This window comes from Sus scrofa, chromosome 12 (genome assembly GCF_054392235.1).
Source record: "Sus scrofa isolate SSC_HxYL_T2T_F1_AM1 chromosome 12, Sscrofa_HxYL_maternal_Yorkshire_Landrace_v2.0, whole genome shotgun sequence".
In the NCBI taxonomy this organism is placed as follows: domain Eukaryota; kingdom Metazoa; phylum Chordata; class Mammalia; order Artiodactyla; family Suidae; genus Sus; species Sus scrofa.
This window is the reverse complement of record NC_139394.1, coordinates 18,473,518-18,489,118: the sequence shown is the minus strand read 5'-3', so window position 1 is coordinate 18,489,118 and position 15,601 is coordinate 18,473,518. Positions and strand designations below refer to the sequence as shown.

Here is a 15,601-nt window from a genome sequence, read left to right as displayed (position 1 = left end):
AGCCATGACAACAGATCCGAGCCCTGTCTGCAGTCTATACCACAGCTCATGGCAACACCGGATCCTTAACCCACTGAGGCAGGCCCGGGATGGAAACTGCATCCTCCAGGATACTAGTCAGATTCCAGATTCGTTTTTGCTGAGCCACAACGGGAACTCCAGTTTGTTCCCTTTCTTATACTGGGGCCTGGGTATCCTGCCAGAACAAAGCACTTCCCAAACTTTGGAGACAGCCAGCTGGACTGCTTAATCTTCCTCTGAGTAAGGAAAACTTTTTGTGGGCTAGCCTATAACCTAATGTGGCCCTCAGAAGATGGAGCCCATTAAATTCCAATTTGGGAGAACAAAGCCAAGGAGTTCCAGATTGGTTTTGTTCTGAAAAATACACTTGGTATCTCCTTTTTTTGGCTTTCCAGGGCCATGCCTGTGCCATATGGAGGTTCCCAGCCTAGGGGTCTGGCCTACACCATAGCCACGGGAATGACGGATCCCCCAAGCGAGGCCAGGGATCAAACCCACGTCCTTGTGGACACTAGTCAGATTCATCTCCACTGTGCCACAAGGGGAACTCCTTGATATCTCTCAATAGAGGGACTGAGTTCCCGCTGTGGTGCCAGGGGATTAGTGGCATCTCTGCAGCACCAGGATGCAGGTTTGATACCCTGCCCAGCACAGTGGGTTAAAGGATCTGGCATTGCCATAGCAGCAGTGTAGGTTGCAACTGTGGCTCAGATCTGATCCCTGGCCTGGGGAACATCATAAGACAAAGGGTGGCCAAAAAAGAAAAAAAGAAAAGAGAGGAAACATTATAAAATTAGACCAGACCAGAAGTCAAAGAACCAGGCTCCTAGTTGTGCCTTTGACATATACTAGCAGTGCAACCCTGGACACATCTCTCAAACTCTCTAACCCTCATTCTTCATCAACAGAATGGGGCCGTGCCTACTTTACATGACTGCTGTAAGGATTAAGTGAGACAGCATGAAAATGGGCTATACAAAAGTAAGGTACCTTGGTATTATTACTGGTTCTTTTTAAGACCAGAGCAGTTGCCCATTTGATCGGTATTTTAATTTTCACTTTACCCAGGGTAAAATAAAAATCCTTTGCTTGGGGAAATGTAAATAAATATACTTTATCCTAGTGACTTCAAAAGTGAGAGAAACCAAAGATGGAACCTACAGAAATTAAAAAAACAAACCAAAACAACCACCCCACAACTGAAGAGTCTACCTTCAGAAAAATCAATGTTTAGTCAAACATTAGGTAATGTACTACAGGTGTTCCCCTGGCCACTTATACCAACAGTTGGAAACAAATATTCACAACAGTGTGACGGAAAAACTGGCTAGAGTTAAATCGTACTGTACTTGTACGTAAGTACATTTGAGTTTGTGGGGTTTTTTTAAATCATTTTTTGCATTTGTCAAGCAAGATTATTGGAATAAAATTTCGCTTTACTATTCTTTCTTTTTTTTTTCTTTCCTTTTTTTTTTTTGTCTTTTTTTTTTTTTTTTTTTTTGTCTTTTGTTGTTGTCGTTGTTGCTATTTCTTGGGCCGCCCCCGCGGCACATGGAGATTCCCAGGCTAGGGGTTGAATCGGAGCTGTAGCCACCGGCCTACGCCAGAGCCACAGCAATGCGGGATCCGAACCGCGTCTGCAACCTACACCACAGCTCACGGCAACGCCGGATTGTCAACCCATTGAGCAAGGGCAGGGACCGAACCCGCAACCTCATGGTTCCTAGTCGGATTCGTTAACCACTGCGCCACGACGGGAACTCCTACTATTCTTTCTTATGTAAAGTGTAAATGATTGTTGCTAGTAATTTTTAAAAGAAAATGTCAAATTCAGGCCCTGAATACAATGAGATCTGCTGACCAAAGGGTAATAGTCACACTCTGTACGTAAGACAAAATATATGGTCTAGGAGGCAAAGATTCAATATTTGGCCAATTTCTGCCAGTTGTCTTTGCTGGAAAACCTACAACTTCATTTCATTTTTGTTGGAAAAAAACAAAGGCTGGTTTTAGACAGATCAATAATGCAGCTCTCACAAAACCTCCTGAACAAAGTTTTTCTTGGGCTTTACTTAGAGGCAGTTCAATTACAATGATATAACATGGGTACTAGCAGGAATAATCCTAGTAGTTCACTAATAAACCTTTGCACACTAACAAGTCTTTCAAATGTTGAGCTGCTACTGGAAACTGTTGGTAAGTCTTCTGAAATAGCGTGATTCTTTCCCTCAATACAGCACCAAGAGCAGTTACATTTGGCTTAAAGTTTTTTGAAAAGAGCAAAAATTCAGAAGGTATTATAAACTCTCATCTGAAGTCATATTCTATTTGACACATTCACTGACTGTGTGAAGTGTTAAAAAGCCTTGGGTCTGTGGTAAGCAAAAAGGATATTCCTAAAGGAAACTGTGGGAGCTTTAGTGTTCCACGCACAAGAATGTGAGAAAATGATTAGCATCACTGCTCTTGTAAGCTACTCAGTAAAACTTGTCCTAGTCTCCAGAGCGTCAGAGGAGGAGGTAAATCTGAAGTTCTGAAGTCTGGTTTAAGCACATAATTCTGCACAGCTGGATAATTCCAGAACAACTTTCAGGTAAAGGGAGACCAAACCAGAAGATGGAAGGGAATGTCTAAGAGGTTAGTTCTATCTTCCTGTCTTTCTTTCCTTTTCTTTCTTTTTTGCTTTTTTTAGGGCTGCACACGCGGCATATGGAGGTTCCCAGGCTAGGGGTCCAATCAGAGCTACCAGCTGCCAGCCTATACCACAGCCTCAGCGATGTGGGATCTGAGGCATGTCTGGGACTTACATAGCTCACAGCAACACCAGCTCCTTAACCCACTGAGTAGGACCAGGGATCAAACTTGCATCCTCATGGATACTTGTTGGGTACATTACCACTGAGCCATGATGGGAACTCCTAAAAGTGTATTTTATTTTTTTAAATTGTATTTATTTATTTATTTTGCTCTTTTAGATCTGCACTGCAGCATATGGAGGTTCCCTGGGCTAGGGGTTGAATTGGAGTTACAGCTGATGGCCCACACCACAGCTACAGCAACGCAGGATCTGAGCTGTGTCTGCAACCTACACCATGGCACATGGCAACACCAGATTCTTAACCCACTGAGCAAGGCCAGGGATCGAACCTGCAACCTCATGGTTACAAGTTGGATTTGTTTCTGCTGTGCCACTATGGGAACTCCCTAAAGATGTAAACAGCAAACACCTGAACTTAAAAATTTGAGAAAAGTCAGGAGTTCTCCTGTGGCACAGCCAGTTAAGGATCTGGTGCTATCATTGCAGTGGCTTGGGTCACTGCTGTGACACAGGGTCAATCCCTGGCCAGGGAACTTCCATATGCCATAGGAATGGCCAAAAAAAAAAAAAAGGGAAAAAGGAAAAAAAAAAACAAACCAGAAAGTCAGAGAAGATAACAGCAAGGGCTAAATACATAGCAAAAAACTAACTGCAGAAATCAAATCGTTCAGAAGCAAGCATCTTCATTCTGAGGGGACTGCTGCAAAGAAGCACTCCTATCTGAATGATCCTGCTCACACACAGGTCCGAGTCCCAGGAGCTAGCCATTAGGCAAATGTAAAACGCCCAGGACATTCAGTAACTGCCTGGTACCCTGAGAGACTAACCCTCGTTAAGCCTATTTGAATGGCCCATGGCAACCACGGCCACACTTTGGTAAGGCAGGCCTCCCAAATGCTCCACATAACCTTTGAAGCAGAAGTTCTAAAGTTCTCAAACAACAAGGTTATAGCAAGTAAATGTTTACACAGCCACTGAAGAATAGCTACTCAAGGTATTTATGAGAGAGGCTTGCATTGATACCATTTTCAAATTAGGAAACTGAGGCATATAGGGTTTGTAGAATTTGTCATAAGCCACAAACCAACTCATCTGAAAGAGGAGAGCTGAGGAGGAAGCTGAAGGTCTGGCTGAACATTAGAAGAACAGACTCAGCAACAAAACGACCAGTTTGGCCTCATCTTCAGGATTTGGCCTCTAGCCAAGCCAACCAAGTCTGTGGTAGCAACACACAGAAATAGAACCTTTGAGTTCCTAACTTCCACTCCTGTGTTTTGCTCAGTAGATAACCAAGGGACCATTAGTAAACTAGTTTTATTCCCAACTTTTCTTATCAAGGAATGGAAAAGCTTATGGGTCAACCTTAAAGATGATAAGCTTTCATCTTCATAAATGAGTAACAAATTTCTGCACCTGGTACAGTATTCTCCACTTAGCAGCATCCAAAGGTTTAAGTAGATAACTTCACAATGGGGGGTGAATTGCAAGAGTCTTTGATGCTCCACCATTAAATTCTGGGCCAAATAACCACAAAGATAATCTTTAGAGCCCCTTTCAGCTATGACTGTTTAACTCCTACCAAGTTAAGTTAGTATCGGCTTTTCCTAACTTGCATCTTCTCTTGATTCTCTTAAGAACAGTGTAAAGTGAACATGATGTAAGCACGAGTCAACCTACAGCATGAGTCAAGTGTACTGAAGCTTCATTTAGGATAAATGGTTCAAATTTTAGATTAAGAACCTGAGTCAACGGTGATCGTATTACTGTATTTTTGCAATCCAGTTCTAAGACTTCTTCTGAGAACATCATGGTGTGGCGGGCAGGGCAAGAAAATAGTTAAAGCTATGGAACTGTCACTCCTACAACCTAAAAAAAATTACTATAGGGGAAACAGGCTTCAGTTCTGAAAGATTTGACCATCTGTAATTGGCAATGAGATTCATCACAAGATACCCTCAAAGATAAAGCTCACTGCTCTCAACTCTCCTACTTCTGACTCTACCTAGACATATACATATATATTTTTTCCTGGCTGCACCTATAGCATGTGCAAGTTCCCTGGGCCAGGGATGGAAACCACACCACGACAGCAACTAAAGCCGCCGCAGTGACAATGCCTGACCCTCAACCAGCTGCGCCACAAGGGAGCTCCAACCTAGGCATAACTTTAACTGACCTTTTAGCAATCTTAAGCTACCCCTGAGCAATAATCTCTCTGAATTTAGATTTCGAGCTGGAAACAAGATGCCTTAATCGCAATTCAAGAAAAGAATTTCACATCAAACTTTAATCCTTAAAAAGCTGCTACAGCTGTAATATAAGGTTCAGTGTTTATTTTTTTCAAAGCAGGTTTCCTCTACCCGCCGAACGCCATATATGAAGTAGCTCAAAACTGCAATTTCTATTTTGGTAGCCATCTGGGATCCACAGAAGTGACTTACAATTACTTGGAATTTCAAAATAGAGGTTCCCTAGTAACAATGCACCAGTAGTGAAATACTCCCCCATTTTGTTTCAGTTGTGGGGGAAAAGTTCTTTAAACTGGAAAGAATTTGTAATGTTATAAAGACTACACTGGAATTAGTTCGTTTTTTCCTCTAGGAGGGCAGCCATTTCTCCAAAAGTTTCGGTAAAAATTATGGCTCAGATTTCAAAATGCAAACAGATGTTCCTGAAGCATCTGAAACGGGCCACTCCACTTTTGTTCCCAGAATCCAGGCGACTCCAAGTTACTTTGTGTCCCAACTCTGCAAAGGGCAAAACCCCAACCCCCTTTGGTGTAAACTTTCAAGAAAAGTGCAACAGCCCATTTGTGGGGTTTCCCCAAGTGGCTGGTGACGTGCGAGATCAGGTCGTTCCAAGAATCAGGGCTGGACAAGGAGCAAACTCGAGGGCAAGAGCGCGCAGAGATTCCCACGTGCCCCTACCTAGGTGGGCCCAGGGAGAATTAGTGGTTGCTACAGTAGGAAGAAGGCTGTTCCTTTTCACAGCCCTGGCCGCGGGATGGCCTCGGTGTACAGGGGGTGGGGGGCGATGGGGGGGCGCGGAGAGAGATGGTGGGTGCACCTGGCTATCCGCCCTCTGAGCCTCCGGCTGACTGCCACGCCAGAGGAACGCGCGGCCGGAGCTGCGACCTCCACCCGCCCCCGAAGCGCCAGTCTTTGGAATCTGGCGTCGCCCCGACCTTGCCGGTGGAGGTGAGGGTCCTGCTACACCCGGCCTCGCCGCCATACCTAGGCCGCGTGGGGGTGGGGAAAGAACTTGGCGGAACTCGGCCTCGGGATCTGCGCCCCCGTGGAAAGAGCAGAAGGGAGTCATTTCACCTGGCCTCTCCCCAGCTGGGGTCTCGGGACGTACGCGGTAATTAGTCAAGAACCCCGCCCTCTGTGAGAGGCGAGGCTGCGGGGCTGCCAGGACGGTTTGAGGACCGGGCCCGGCCGGGGAGACTCCAACCTTCACCCTCCCCGGCCCCCGGTCCCACTCCCCGCCGTCTCCCTGCGCCGCCACTTCGGGCAGCCCACTCGGCCCGGCCTCTCCCCGCGCCCGGACCACCCCCCATGGGGTGCTCTCACTGCGCAGGGAGTCCCTCCGCTGCCTCCTCCCAGCCCAAAATGGCGGCGGCGGCCACCGATCCTTCTCGTCGCCTTCCTCTAGGGCCGAGGATCCCTCCGCGGCCAAGTCCCTCCCCTCTTAGCCGGATCTATTTTCTACTCTGTAAAGATTAACGCCATCAATGAACTCTTTAATTGAGCGCGGGAAGGCGGGTCTGGTTGTGCTTCCGCAGGGCTAATCGTTGACGAAAGAGGGTATATTGGCAGGCGAGCAGACCAATCAAAAAGAGGCATCAGCGAGCGCGGGCCGCCGCTCGCGCAAGGATAGATGGGTTTTGGAGTTTTCTGTGTGCTTGTTGACGTGACAGGGTCCTGCTCGGTCTTCGCCAGCTAGAAGAACTACAGTCCCCAGCAGGCACCGTTGTGCCAGGCTGGGGTGGCTAGGGGGCCCTCCCTCCAACCTCGGTGCCTGAGCGGCTTGATCAGAGCTGCAGCAACTGCAGCAAGAGGTAGGGCTCAGGCGTTGGGAATAGCACAGACAGGCGGTCGCAAAGAAAGACACACAGATATAGTCGTGTGCATAGCCCCTGACAGCAAATAGGTCAGTTCCGCCTTTGCAAAATCTCCTTCCCGGATCATTTCCCCTCTTCCAGGGAATCCATCCTTATCCCAGTTGGGCTTCCCTCCCAGCTGCCTGTAGTGCTTAGACTTCTCTTTCCCCCCTTTTTTTTCTGTTTCCCATCCTGAGAGGAAAGAGGGAGGCAGGCCCGGCCGTGAAGATGAAAAGGCCTCAGCCCCAGGCTGGGCCCAGGCCTCAGCAATGTTTCTTGGGGCATTGGCTTCTGGAGCCCAGCGGGAGGAGGAGGTGGGGGCTGCAGTCAAGATTGGGGCCTCTGGAGGCTGTGGGGAAAGGACTCCTCCTAAGGCTTGTCAGAGCCACAGACCCCCTCCACTCCCAGTCCCTGCAGGTCCTTGCTGTCTGTTCACCTCCTCAGGTAATCCTTCCCCCTCTTTGGTTGCTGTAAGAACAAAGCTTAGGCCTGGCTTCCTAGCTGCCAGCCTGGGCCTCGGTGACTTTTAGGAGAAGGGTAGAGACGTAACCCCTGGCTTGGGGCCTGAGGAACAGGACTGAGAACATGGCCCCTTCATCCCCATTTGGCCCCTTGCTGGCTGGAGGTGTGAACACCAGGATGGAGGCAGCCTTCTTCGGGCCCTTCATTTGAAAATGAGGCTGTCCAGGTCTGGTGCTACAAGATGGCTGCTGCTGCCTTGGGAAAAAATTTGCTGGGCAGCCAGAGTCTTCCTGAAAATTCTCCTTCAGACTTAGGTTTCTGTTATTTAAAGCAGGTGTCACTAGTTAAAGGCATCTGCTGAAAGATTTGGAACAGAAGAAGGTGGCTACTCCAAACCAGCCCAACGGTAATACAGAGTCACCAGCAGCCCTGGAGGAGGCCAAGGTAAGCCCCACGCTCCCAACCACCTGAGTGCCCTGAACAGGGATCCTGCCAACCGGGGTCCTGCCTTCTTGTCTCAGATGTGTTGTGGATTTGGAAAACAAGTATATTTATTTATTTATTTATTTTTGTCTTTTTACATTTTCTAGGGCCGCTCCTGCAGGTATGTGGAGGTTCCCCGGCTAGGGGTCTAATCAGAGCTGTAGCCGCCAGCCTATGCCACAGCCACAGCCACGCCAGATCCGAGTCACATCTGCCACCTACACCACAGCTCACGGCAACGCCGGATCCTTAACCCATTGAGCAAGGCCAGGGATCGAATCTGCAACCTCATGGTTCTTAGTCAGATTTGTTAACCACTGCGCCACGATGGGAACTCCTGAAAACAAGTATTTTTAAGTGAGTCCATGCACCGAGCTGAACAATATGCCAGATGCTAAATCTGCGCTATCTCATGAACTCCTCGTAGCCCTTCCAGGTAGGAATCAGCTATTTCCCTTTCAAAGAAGCTAATGTTCTGAGAGTTGAAATACGTTTTCTAGAATCATGCAGCCAGAAAGTGGAAGACCCAGGGTTTAAGCTTGCCTTGCATTTTGTCTAGACTAAGAACCAAATCTGAAGCCGGTAGAAGAGCCATTGGTTCATAATTTAGGACAGGGGTTAGAGGATAAGAAATCACCCAGGAGAGCAGGGAGAGACAGGATGTTTCAGGCCTTCAGAGAACATCACCTTCTGGTCTGGCACTGGGAGCCCAGACCCTCTCAGCCCATGCTCTCCCTCACTGCTCCCACCTCACCCATTCTTCTCCCCTCATCCACAGCTCCATATAGGTAAGGAGGGAACTCTAGTCCTCTGGCCCATCCTACCTAGCTGCTTCCAGTATTTTCTGGATTTATTTAATTTGGAGTTCATGGCATGTCAGGGCCTGAAGGTTCAGAGAGGGCAAATGACTCACCCAGATCACACAGCTTATCTGCAATAGTGGTAATGGTGGTAGAGGGCCAAGCCAGGAGGGAGGCAGCATGTGGGGCAGAAGGGCAGGGCTGGCTTGGGGTTGGGGGAAGGGTCGTGGGGGATATTTGCTGAGGGCCAGGAACACATGAGTGATTGTCCACACATGAAATGAGCCCTCCGCCACTGGTGGAGACAGACCTGGCAGTCTTTTTTTTTTGCTTTTTAGGGCTGCTCCTGTGGCATACGGAAGTTCCCAGGCTAAGGGTCCAATCTGAGCTACAGCTGCTGGCCTACACCACAGCGACAGCCACATCAGATCCGAGCCGTGTCTGTGACCTACACCGCAGTTCACGGCAACACCAGATCCTTAATCCACTGAGGGAGGCCAGGGATCAAACCTGAAACCTCATGGTTCCTAGTCGGATTCATTTCTGCTGTGCCACGATGGGAACGCCCAGGCTTGTCACTCTTGATTGATATTCTTCCTGCAGATGAAGTAACAAACAACAAACAACACACACACACGCACACAATACAATTCAACAGACAACACACCCACAATACAACACAACAAACAACACACACACACATACAGGCACACATTCCAAGGTACCCCATCCCCAACTATGGAGAATTTTGAGTCTCCAAAATGCATGTAACATGCCTCCGGCTCTTACAGGGCTGAGTACATCCCCCAGGACACACCCTACGCATGTATAGACCCTGGCTTGGATGTCTCTGAACTGTGTTGTACTTTCTAAAACAATGTGCCAATGATAGTGGTTATAATTAGAATTCCCCAAACCGCAAACGCCAAGCAATTCACTCTCCTCCCCCACCCTCAGTACTCCCACCCTCCCCACGACAGAGATAAACAGATGCCCTGAACACAGCTCTCTTGACAGAATCCTTTCCACTGCTTAGATAAGTTCTAGAATTCTCTGGGCTACAGACTGGAGATTGGCCCTTTCTCTCCCTAGTGCTTTCCTGCGCCTCATGTAGAAGAGTGATAGCAACTTCTGCTTAGAATAAATACACTCCGTCTGCCCTCTAGAATGACAGAAAAGAGAGTCTCCTATCTTTTGGATCCCCCCCCCCCCCTTTCTGGGCTTTAGGTCATTTAACATGTATTTATTGAACACTTACCTTGGCCGCGCATAGAGAACTGAGTAGAACAGGACACATTCTTCTAGGAGGAAGACAGATGGTAGATGGTCATGCGCTAAATGCTAAGTGGGACATTAACCCTTGGATGACAGGGAGTCACTGGGAAGGGGAGCGGGGGGCTACTTTTTTTAAAAAAATTATTATTTTTTTTTGGCTTTTTAAGGCTGCACCCATGGCATATGGAGGTTCCCAAGCTGGGGGTCAAATTGGGGCTATAGCTGCTGGCCTACACCACAGTCATAGTAACACCAGATCCAAGCCGTGCCTGTGACCCACGCCACAGCTCACGGCAACGCCAGATCCTCAACCCACTGAGCGAGGCCAGGGATCGAACCCATATCCCCATGGACACTAGTTGGGTTCATTAACCAATGAGCCACGAAGGGAACTCTGGGGGCTACTTTAGATAGGGTGGTCAGGGAGGGCCTCTCTGAAGAGCTGACATTGAACTAATCTCTAGAGAATCAGTACTGCCAATAGCTGGCAGCAGGATTAGCGACATAATTTTAGGGGCTCGGTGCAAAGGGCTCTTTATTCAGAAATTATTAAGAGGTTCAAGACAGTGACAGCAGAGCTTTAAGTAAAGTGTGGGGCCTTTCTGAATGGGGGGCTCTGTGGGGAGGTACAGGTCACTTGCCAGGAAGCCAGATTTGTCTGAAAGGCAAGCTTTCTAGGAAGAGGGAAGAGCAAGGGCTGTTTGGGCTTCTGATCGAACAAATATAACAGGAGCCACTTTTCATCCTGTTTCAAAGAGTATTTATTGAATGTCTGCTCTGTGTCAGGTACTGTTCTAGGCATTGAAATTACAGAGTGAGGAGTTCTGTCGTGGCTCAGAGGAATGAACCCAACTGGTATCTATGAGGACACAGGTTCGATCCCTGACCTTGCTCAAGTGGGTTAAAGGATCCAGTGTTGCTGTGAGCTGTGGTGTAGGTCGCAGACACAGCTCAGATCTGGCCTTGCTGTGGCTATGGCATAGCCCAGTAGCTGTAGCTCTGATTCCACCCCTAGCCTGGGAACTTCCATATACAGCAGGTGTGGCCATAAAAAAAAAAAAAGAAAGAAAGAAAGAAAAGAAAAAGAAAGAAATTGCAGAGTGAAATACACAGGCAAAATTCTGGCTCTTGGGAATTCCCACTGTGGCTTAGCAGATTAAAAACCTGATTGGCATCCACAAGGATGCAGGTTAGATCCCTGGCCTCGCTCAGTGGGTTAAGAATTCCGCACTGCCGAAGTCTGCGCTGTAGGTCTCAGATGTGGCTTGGATGTGACATTGCTGTGGCTGTGGTGTAGGTGGGCAGCTGCAGCTCCAGTTGGACCCCTAGCCTGGGAACTTCCATATGCCACAGGTGCAGTCCTAGAAAAAAAGAAAAAAAATTCCAGCTCTTACCGTGAGTTTGCTTGGGGAGGGTCAGGGGACAGATGGTGGTCAGGTAAGTCTATAAACAGACAGATGATTGCAGAAGGGGCTAGAGAGGGACCAGATGGGCTGAGTATGGGAAGGTTGGCTTCAGGCTGGGTGGAGAGGGAAGGGTTCCACCACTAGGGATAGGCTCTCTGTGACCTGTCCTGCCGTGTCCTCTCTCTTTAGATCTCTGGTGCTCCTGGGAGCCCCAAAACATCCCCTGAGCCTCATGACCCTGGAGGTTCCCTGCCCCTGACACCCCAGATGGAGAGCCACTCAGAGGAGGAAGATCCTCCTGTGGCTGGAGGTGGCCTGGGCTGGAACGGTAGGGGTCCCGGCTCTCAGAGCCCAGGGGGCTGCTCAGTGGAGGCCGTACTGGCCCGGAAGAAGCACCGCCGGCGGCCTTCAAGGCGCAAGCGGCACTGGCGGCCCTACCTGGAGCTGAGCTGGGCTGAGAAGCAACAGCGGGATGAGAGGCAGAGCCAGAGGGCCTCCCGGGTCCGAGAGGAGATGTTCGCCAAGGGCCAGCCTGTGGCACCCTACAACACCACCCAGTTCCTGATGAACGACCGAGACCCTGAGGAGCCCAACCTGGATGTGCCCCAGGGGGCCTCCCACCCAGGCTCCAGCGGGGAGAGTGAGGCAGGGGACAGTGATGGGCAGGGCCGGGCTCACGGGGAGTTCCAGCAGAGGGACTTCTCCGAGGCCTACGAGCGCTATCACACCGAGAGCCTGCAGGGCCGCAGCAAGCAGGAGCTGGTGCGCGACTACCTGGATCTGGAGAGGCGGCTGTCACAGGCGGAGGAGGAGACGAGGAGGCTGCAGCAGCTGCAGGGGTGCACCAGCCGGCAGCCCTGGCGCCAGGTGGAGGAGTTGGCCGCCGAAGTAGAGAGGCTCCGGACGGAGAACCAGCGGCTTCGGCAGGAGAATGAGATGTGGAACCGAGAGGGCAGCCGCCGGGGTGGGGAGCCGGGCACCTAGGGGTGCTCCCCCGCCAGGCCAATCCAAGGAGAAGACCCATTTCATGCCCACTCAGGCCAGCTGGGTCTCAGGGAGGCAGGTCTCAGCACCCTGTGCCCTCCGAGAACGGCTGATGTAGGTTCAGGCTTCCACCTTGTTATGGCCACAGTTCTTTGATGTCGTCTTATTTTTCACAAATTAAATGATTCTGGTGAGATTACGTGAGAGTGGCTAGGGTTGATGTCACAAGGGCGGCTCTGAGAGTCGGAGCACGTTCATCCCGGAGAGGCCCAGTGCTGCCCGGAGCCTGGGAGGAGAGCCGACCTCTGCACTGGGGGCCTCTCGCGGTCTCCAGGATGACGGAAGTCTATTCTGTGTGTCTGGGAGCAGTCAGACTGCTCTGAAGGTTTTAAAGAGGGGGAGGCAGGGGGCTCAGGCAGGAGCCAGGTTCCACCAGAGCCTGACTTAAGATGCCAGATTGCTGTGAGGCGCTCGGAGCGCCCCCTGGAGGAGAGAGGGCTGGGCTCAAGCCCCAGGGTTTCTTCAGGGTTTGTTCCCAGGCTCCCTGTATTTTGCTTATCCGCTCACAGTTGAGAGGGCTGGACTAGACAAGGTCTGGGTGCCTTGTGTCTCCTTGTCCTTGACAGCCCCCCATGTCCCACCTATCCTGGCTGGGGGTTGGGCAGGAGGTTTGTGGTCACCTTTGCCCCTGACCTTCTGGAAGGGCACTTACAAGTAAGCGCTGAAGGGAAGTTTGCTCCTGATGGAACCTAAGCCCAAGGGAGGTTGAGCAGCGGATCAGTCAGCAGAGCTGGTGGTGGGCCTTCCCCGCGCCTGTCATGCATCCGTGCATTCTGCTCCTTTTAGCCTGATCACCTGCGTGGCTACTTCCCTCCGAGGCGAGCCCCTCACCTGCCTGCCTAATAGAGAGCTGAGTCAACCCGGTTATGCAGGTGCCAGACAATCAGCAGTACTGGGCTCTGAAGCGAGCTCTTCATCCTCAGACCTACCCTTGCCCAGACACCTTGTGGCTGTGGAGTGTCAGGCTGCGGTGGTGGAGGGGAAGTTAGTCAACTCACCCCGTGAGCCTGCGATGGCTCTGCCACCAAGCGCAGGGAGGGGCAGAGGCCTGGCCTGCCCAGCGTAACCTCCATTCCAGGAAAGCTCATCGTGACAGGCCGCATTGGGCGAGAGAAGCGCTCAGGCCTGGGAGCTGCTGGGATGGAAATGTTGACAAACCCCGTGTGTTGCCAGGACAACTGTCCTTTCTGCCCTGCCACACCCAGGCCTCACCAGCATCTTCTACAACGGAGCAAGGCCAGAAGAGATTCTAGGAAGCGAAGGGTCTTAAGAAAGCAAAATTTCCCAGCATTGGGGGTCTCCTCCCACAACCCCAGCTGAGAGTTTTAGCTTCCTCACTTTTGATCCCAGACAGCTCTGTCAGGAAGGGCTAGAGGAGTGACTGCCCCACTTTGCAGATGGAAAACCCAAGGCTCAGAGAGGAAGCCACTTCCTAGGTTCCAGGAAGGCTGGCGAGTCCCCTGTGTGGTGCTAGCCAGGGACCCGGAGGGCCCGCCCACCCCCCCGGGCAGGGCACGGGCAGCCTCCAGCTGCTGCATTCCTCAGCCTGGAGCCGGAGGGGAGGGGAGGGGAGGGGAGGGGAGGGGTCGGCCAGGACAAGGTTGTTTACCCAAAGCCTGTGTGCGCATAAAGTAACTAGGAGGGGAGAGAAGGTTCCAGAGGGCTGCTGGAGTGGGGGGCGGGGAGGGGTGTGGGCGCGAAGTTGAGGGCGTGCTAGGGGTGTGTCCAGAAGGCAGCTTGGGCCCGAGCAGGCTGGAGCAGCATACGGGGGAGGGGACAGGTGAGTTTGGCCGATCTTGGCCCAGAAGCCCAGGATCCGGGAGACGCACGCGCACACACACACACACACACACACACACACGCACACACACTAACCAAAGGGCTCTGGTGCTCTCCACCCCCAACACACACACACACACACACACACACACACTAACCAAAGGGCTCTGGTCCTCTCCACCCCCAACACACACACACACACACACACACACACACACACACACACACACACACACACCCAAAGGGCTCTGGGTCAGGGCCAACAGAGGTGGGTTGCTCCACCCCCACCACACACACACACACACACACACACACACACACACACACACACACACACACACACACACACACACACCCAAAGGGCTCTGGGTCAGGGCCAACAGAGGTGGGTTGATTTTCCCAACACTGGGGAGGCCCAGGTTGGGCCAAGAAGAAAAGAGGAGTGTGAGCTGCGAGTGTCAGGAGAGATCAGTGAAGTAGAGTCAGTGTCACCCGTCCTCCCTATCTGGGTCCCTGACCTCAGGGCCCCGGACCTAGGCTAGAGCTGGGGTGTCTGGGCCCAGCACTGGGGAGAGCCAGCTTAGCTCCAGGGCCAGACACGCGTTCCGTTGGGTCCCTGCTCTTCCTTCCCGGGCTGCCTGCTGGGCCAGGGCCTGGGCTTCCCTCCGACTGACCCCCCCTCAGTGAGGAAGCTCCCAGCCTGGCTCAGACACACCCCCCTTTCCTCCCCAGGCCTTTCCTCAGAGAATGCTCTGTGCCCCACTTCCCAAGCCCCAGAGAGGCAGGTGTTCGCAGGAGGGACGGCGGGAGCTTCCCACCACCCCTGCGTACCCCGGTCTGGGGTCCTCCTTTCTTCTCACCCCGGGTGGACACCGTGTGTGCCACAGACCTCCCCTGCCTGCAATGAGGTCAAGGTATTCGAGGTGGTGGGGTGGACAGAGCCGCTGAGGGGGCAGAAGGGGCCTGCCAGCAAGTGGGAAGGCAGTCTGAGGTGACGTGGTTCAGTGTGAGCGAAGAGGGTGGCCAGGTCCCATGGCCCCGGGGGATGCAGGCAGGGATGGCACTGGCCCTTTAAGTGGGGGTGCCCGTCAGTGCCCTCCCCCAGCCAACCCAATGCGAGGGCACACTGAGCATGTGCAGGAGCTGTGCAAGCCGAGGGGAGGGAAGTGGGGGGATAGATTCCGGAGGGAGCTCCGCACCCCCCTACTTCCTGTAGCAGCCCCCATTCTCCTTCCTGGGTCTGACAAAGGAGCCCACGGTGCTCAGCTAATCCCTTCGCCCTTCTTAGATCCCCGGTGGGTGCTCCCCTCTGGGGCCCCGGGGTCTGCGAGGGGTGACCGAGGCCCTGAGCAGCCCCCCTGCTGCCTGGAGGGGGCATTGACACTCAGCCCAGTGCCATCCTCACTTCCCC

General features: G+C 51.8%; 1 protein-coding gene across 10 annotated transcripts; it reads left to right on the top strand.

The window, feature by feature from the left end:
- The first annotated feature begins 5,693 nt into the window (after positions 1-5,693).
- Positions 5,694-12,550, top strand: HEXIM2 (HEXIM P-TEFb complex subunit 2). 10 transcript variants are annotated; one of them, XM_013980889.3, is made up of 3 exons: positions 5,694-5,770; positions 7,738-7,847; positions 11,557-12,550. In XM_013980889.3, the coding sequence occupies exon 3, from the start codon at positions 11,635-11,637 to the stop codon at positions 12,349-12,351; it is 717 nt and encodes a 238-aa protein (XP_013836343.2). In that variant the 5' UTR covers positions 5,694-5,770; positions 7,738-7,847; positions 11,557-11,634; the 3' UTR covers positions 12,352-12,550. The 10 variants fall into 10 exon arrangements, with proteins under 10 accessions (XP_013836343.2, XP_013836345.2, XP_013836346.2 ...); XM_013980891.3 differs by having other exon boundaries at positions 5,694-6,036; XM_013980892.3 differs by having other exon boundaries at positions 5,694-6,036; positions 7,735-7,847.
- The last annotated feature ends 3,051 nt before the right edge of the window (positions 12,551-15,601 follow it).

Coding starts and splice junctions, on each gene's coding strand:
- HEXIM2 (XM_013980889.3), top strand. CDS start 11,635: ATGGAGAGCCACTCAGAGGAGGAAGATCCTCCTGTGGCTGGAGGTGGC.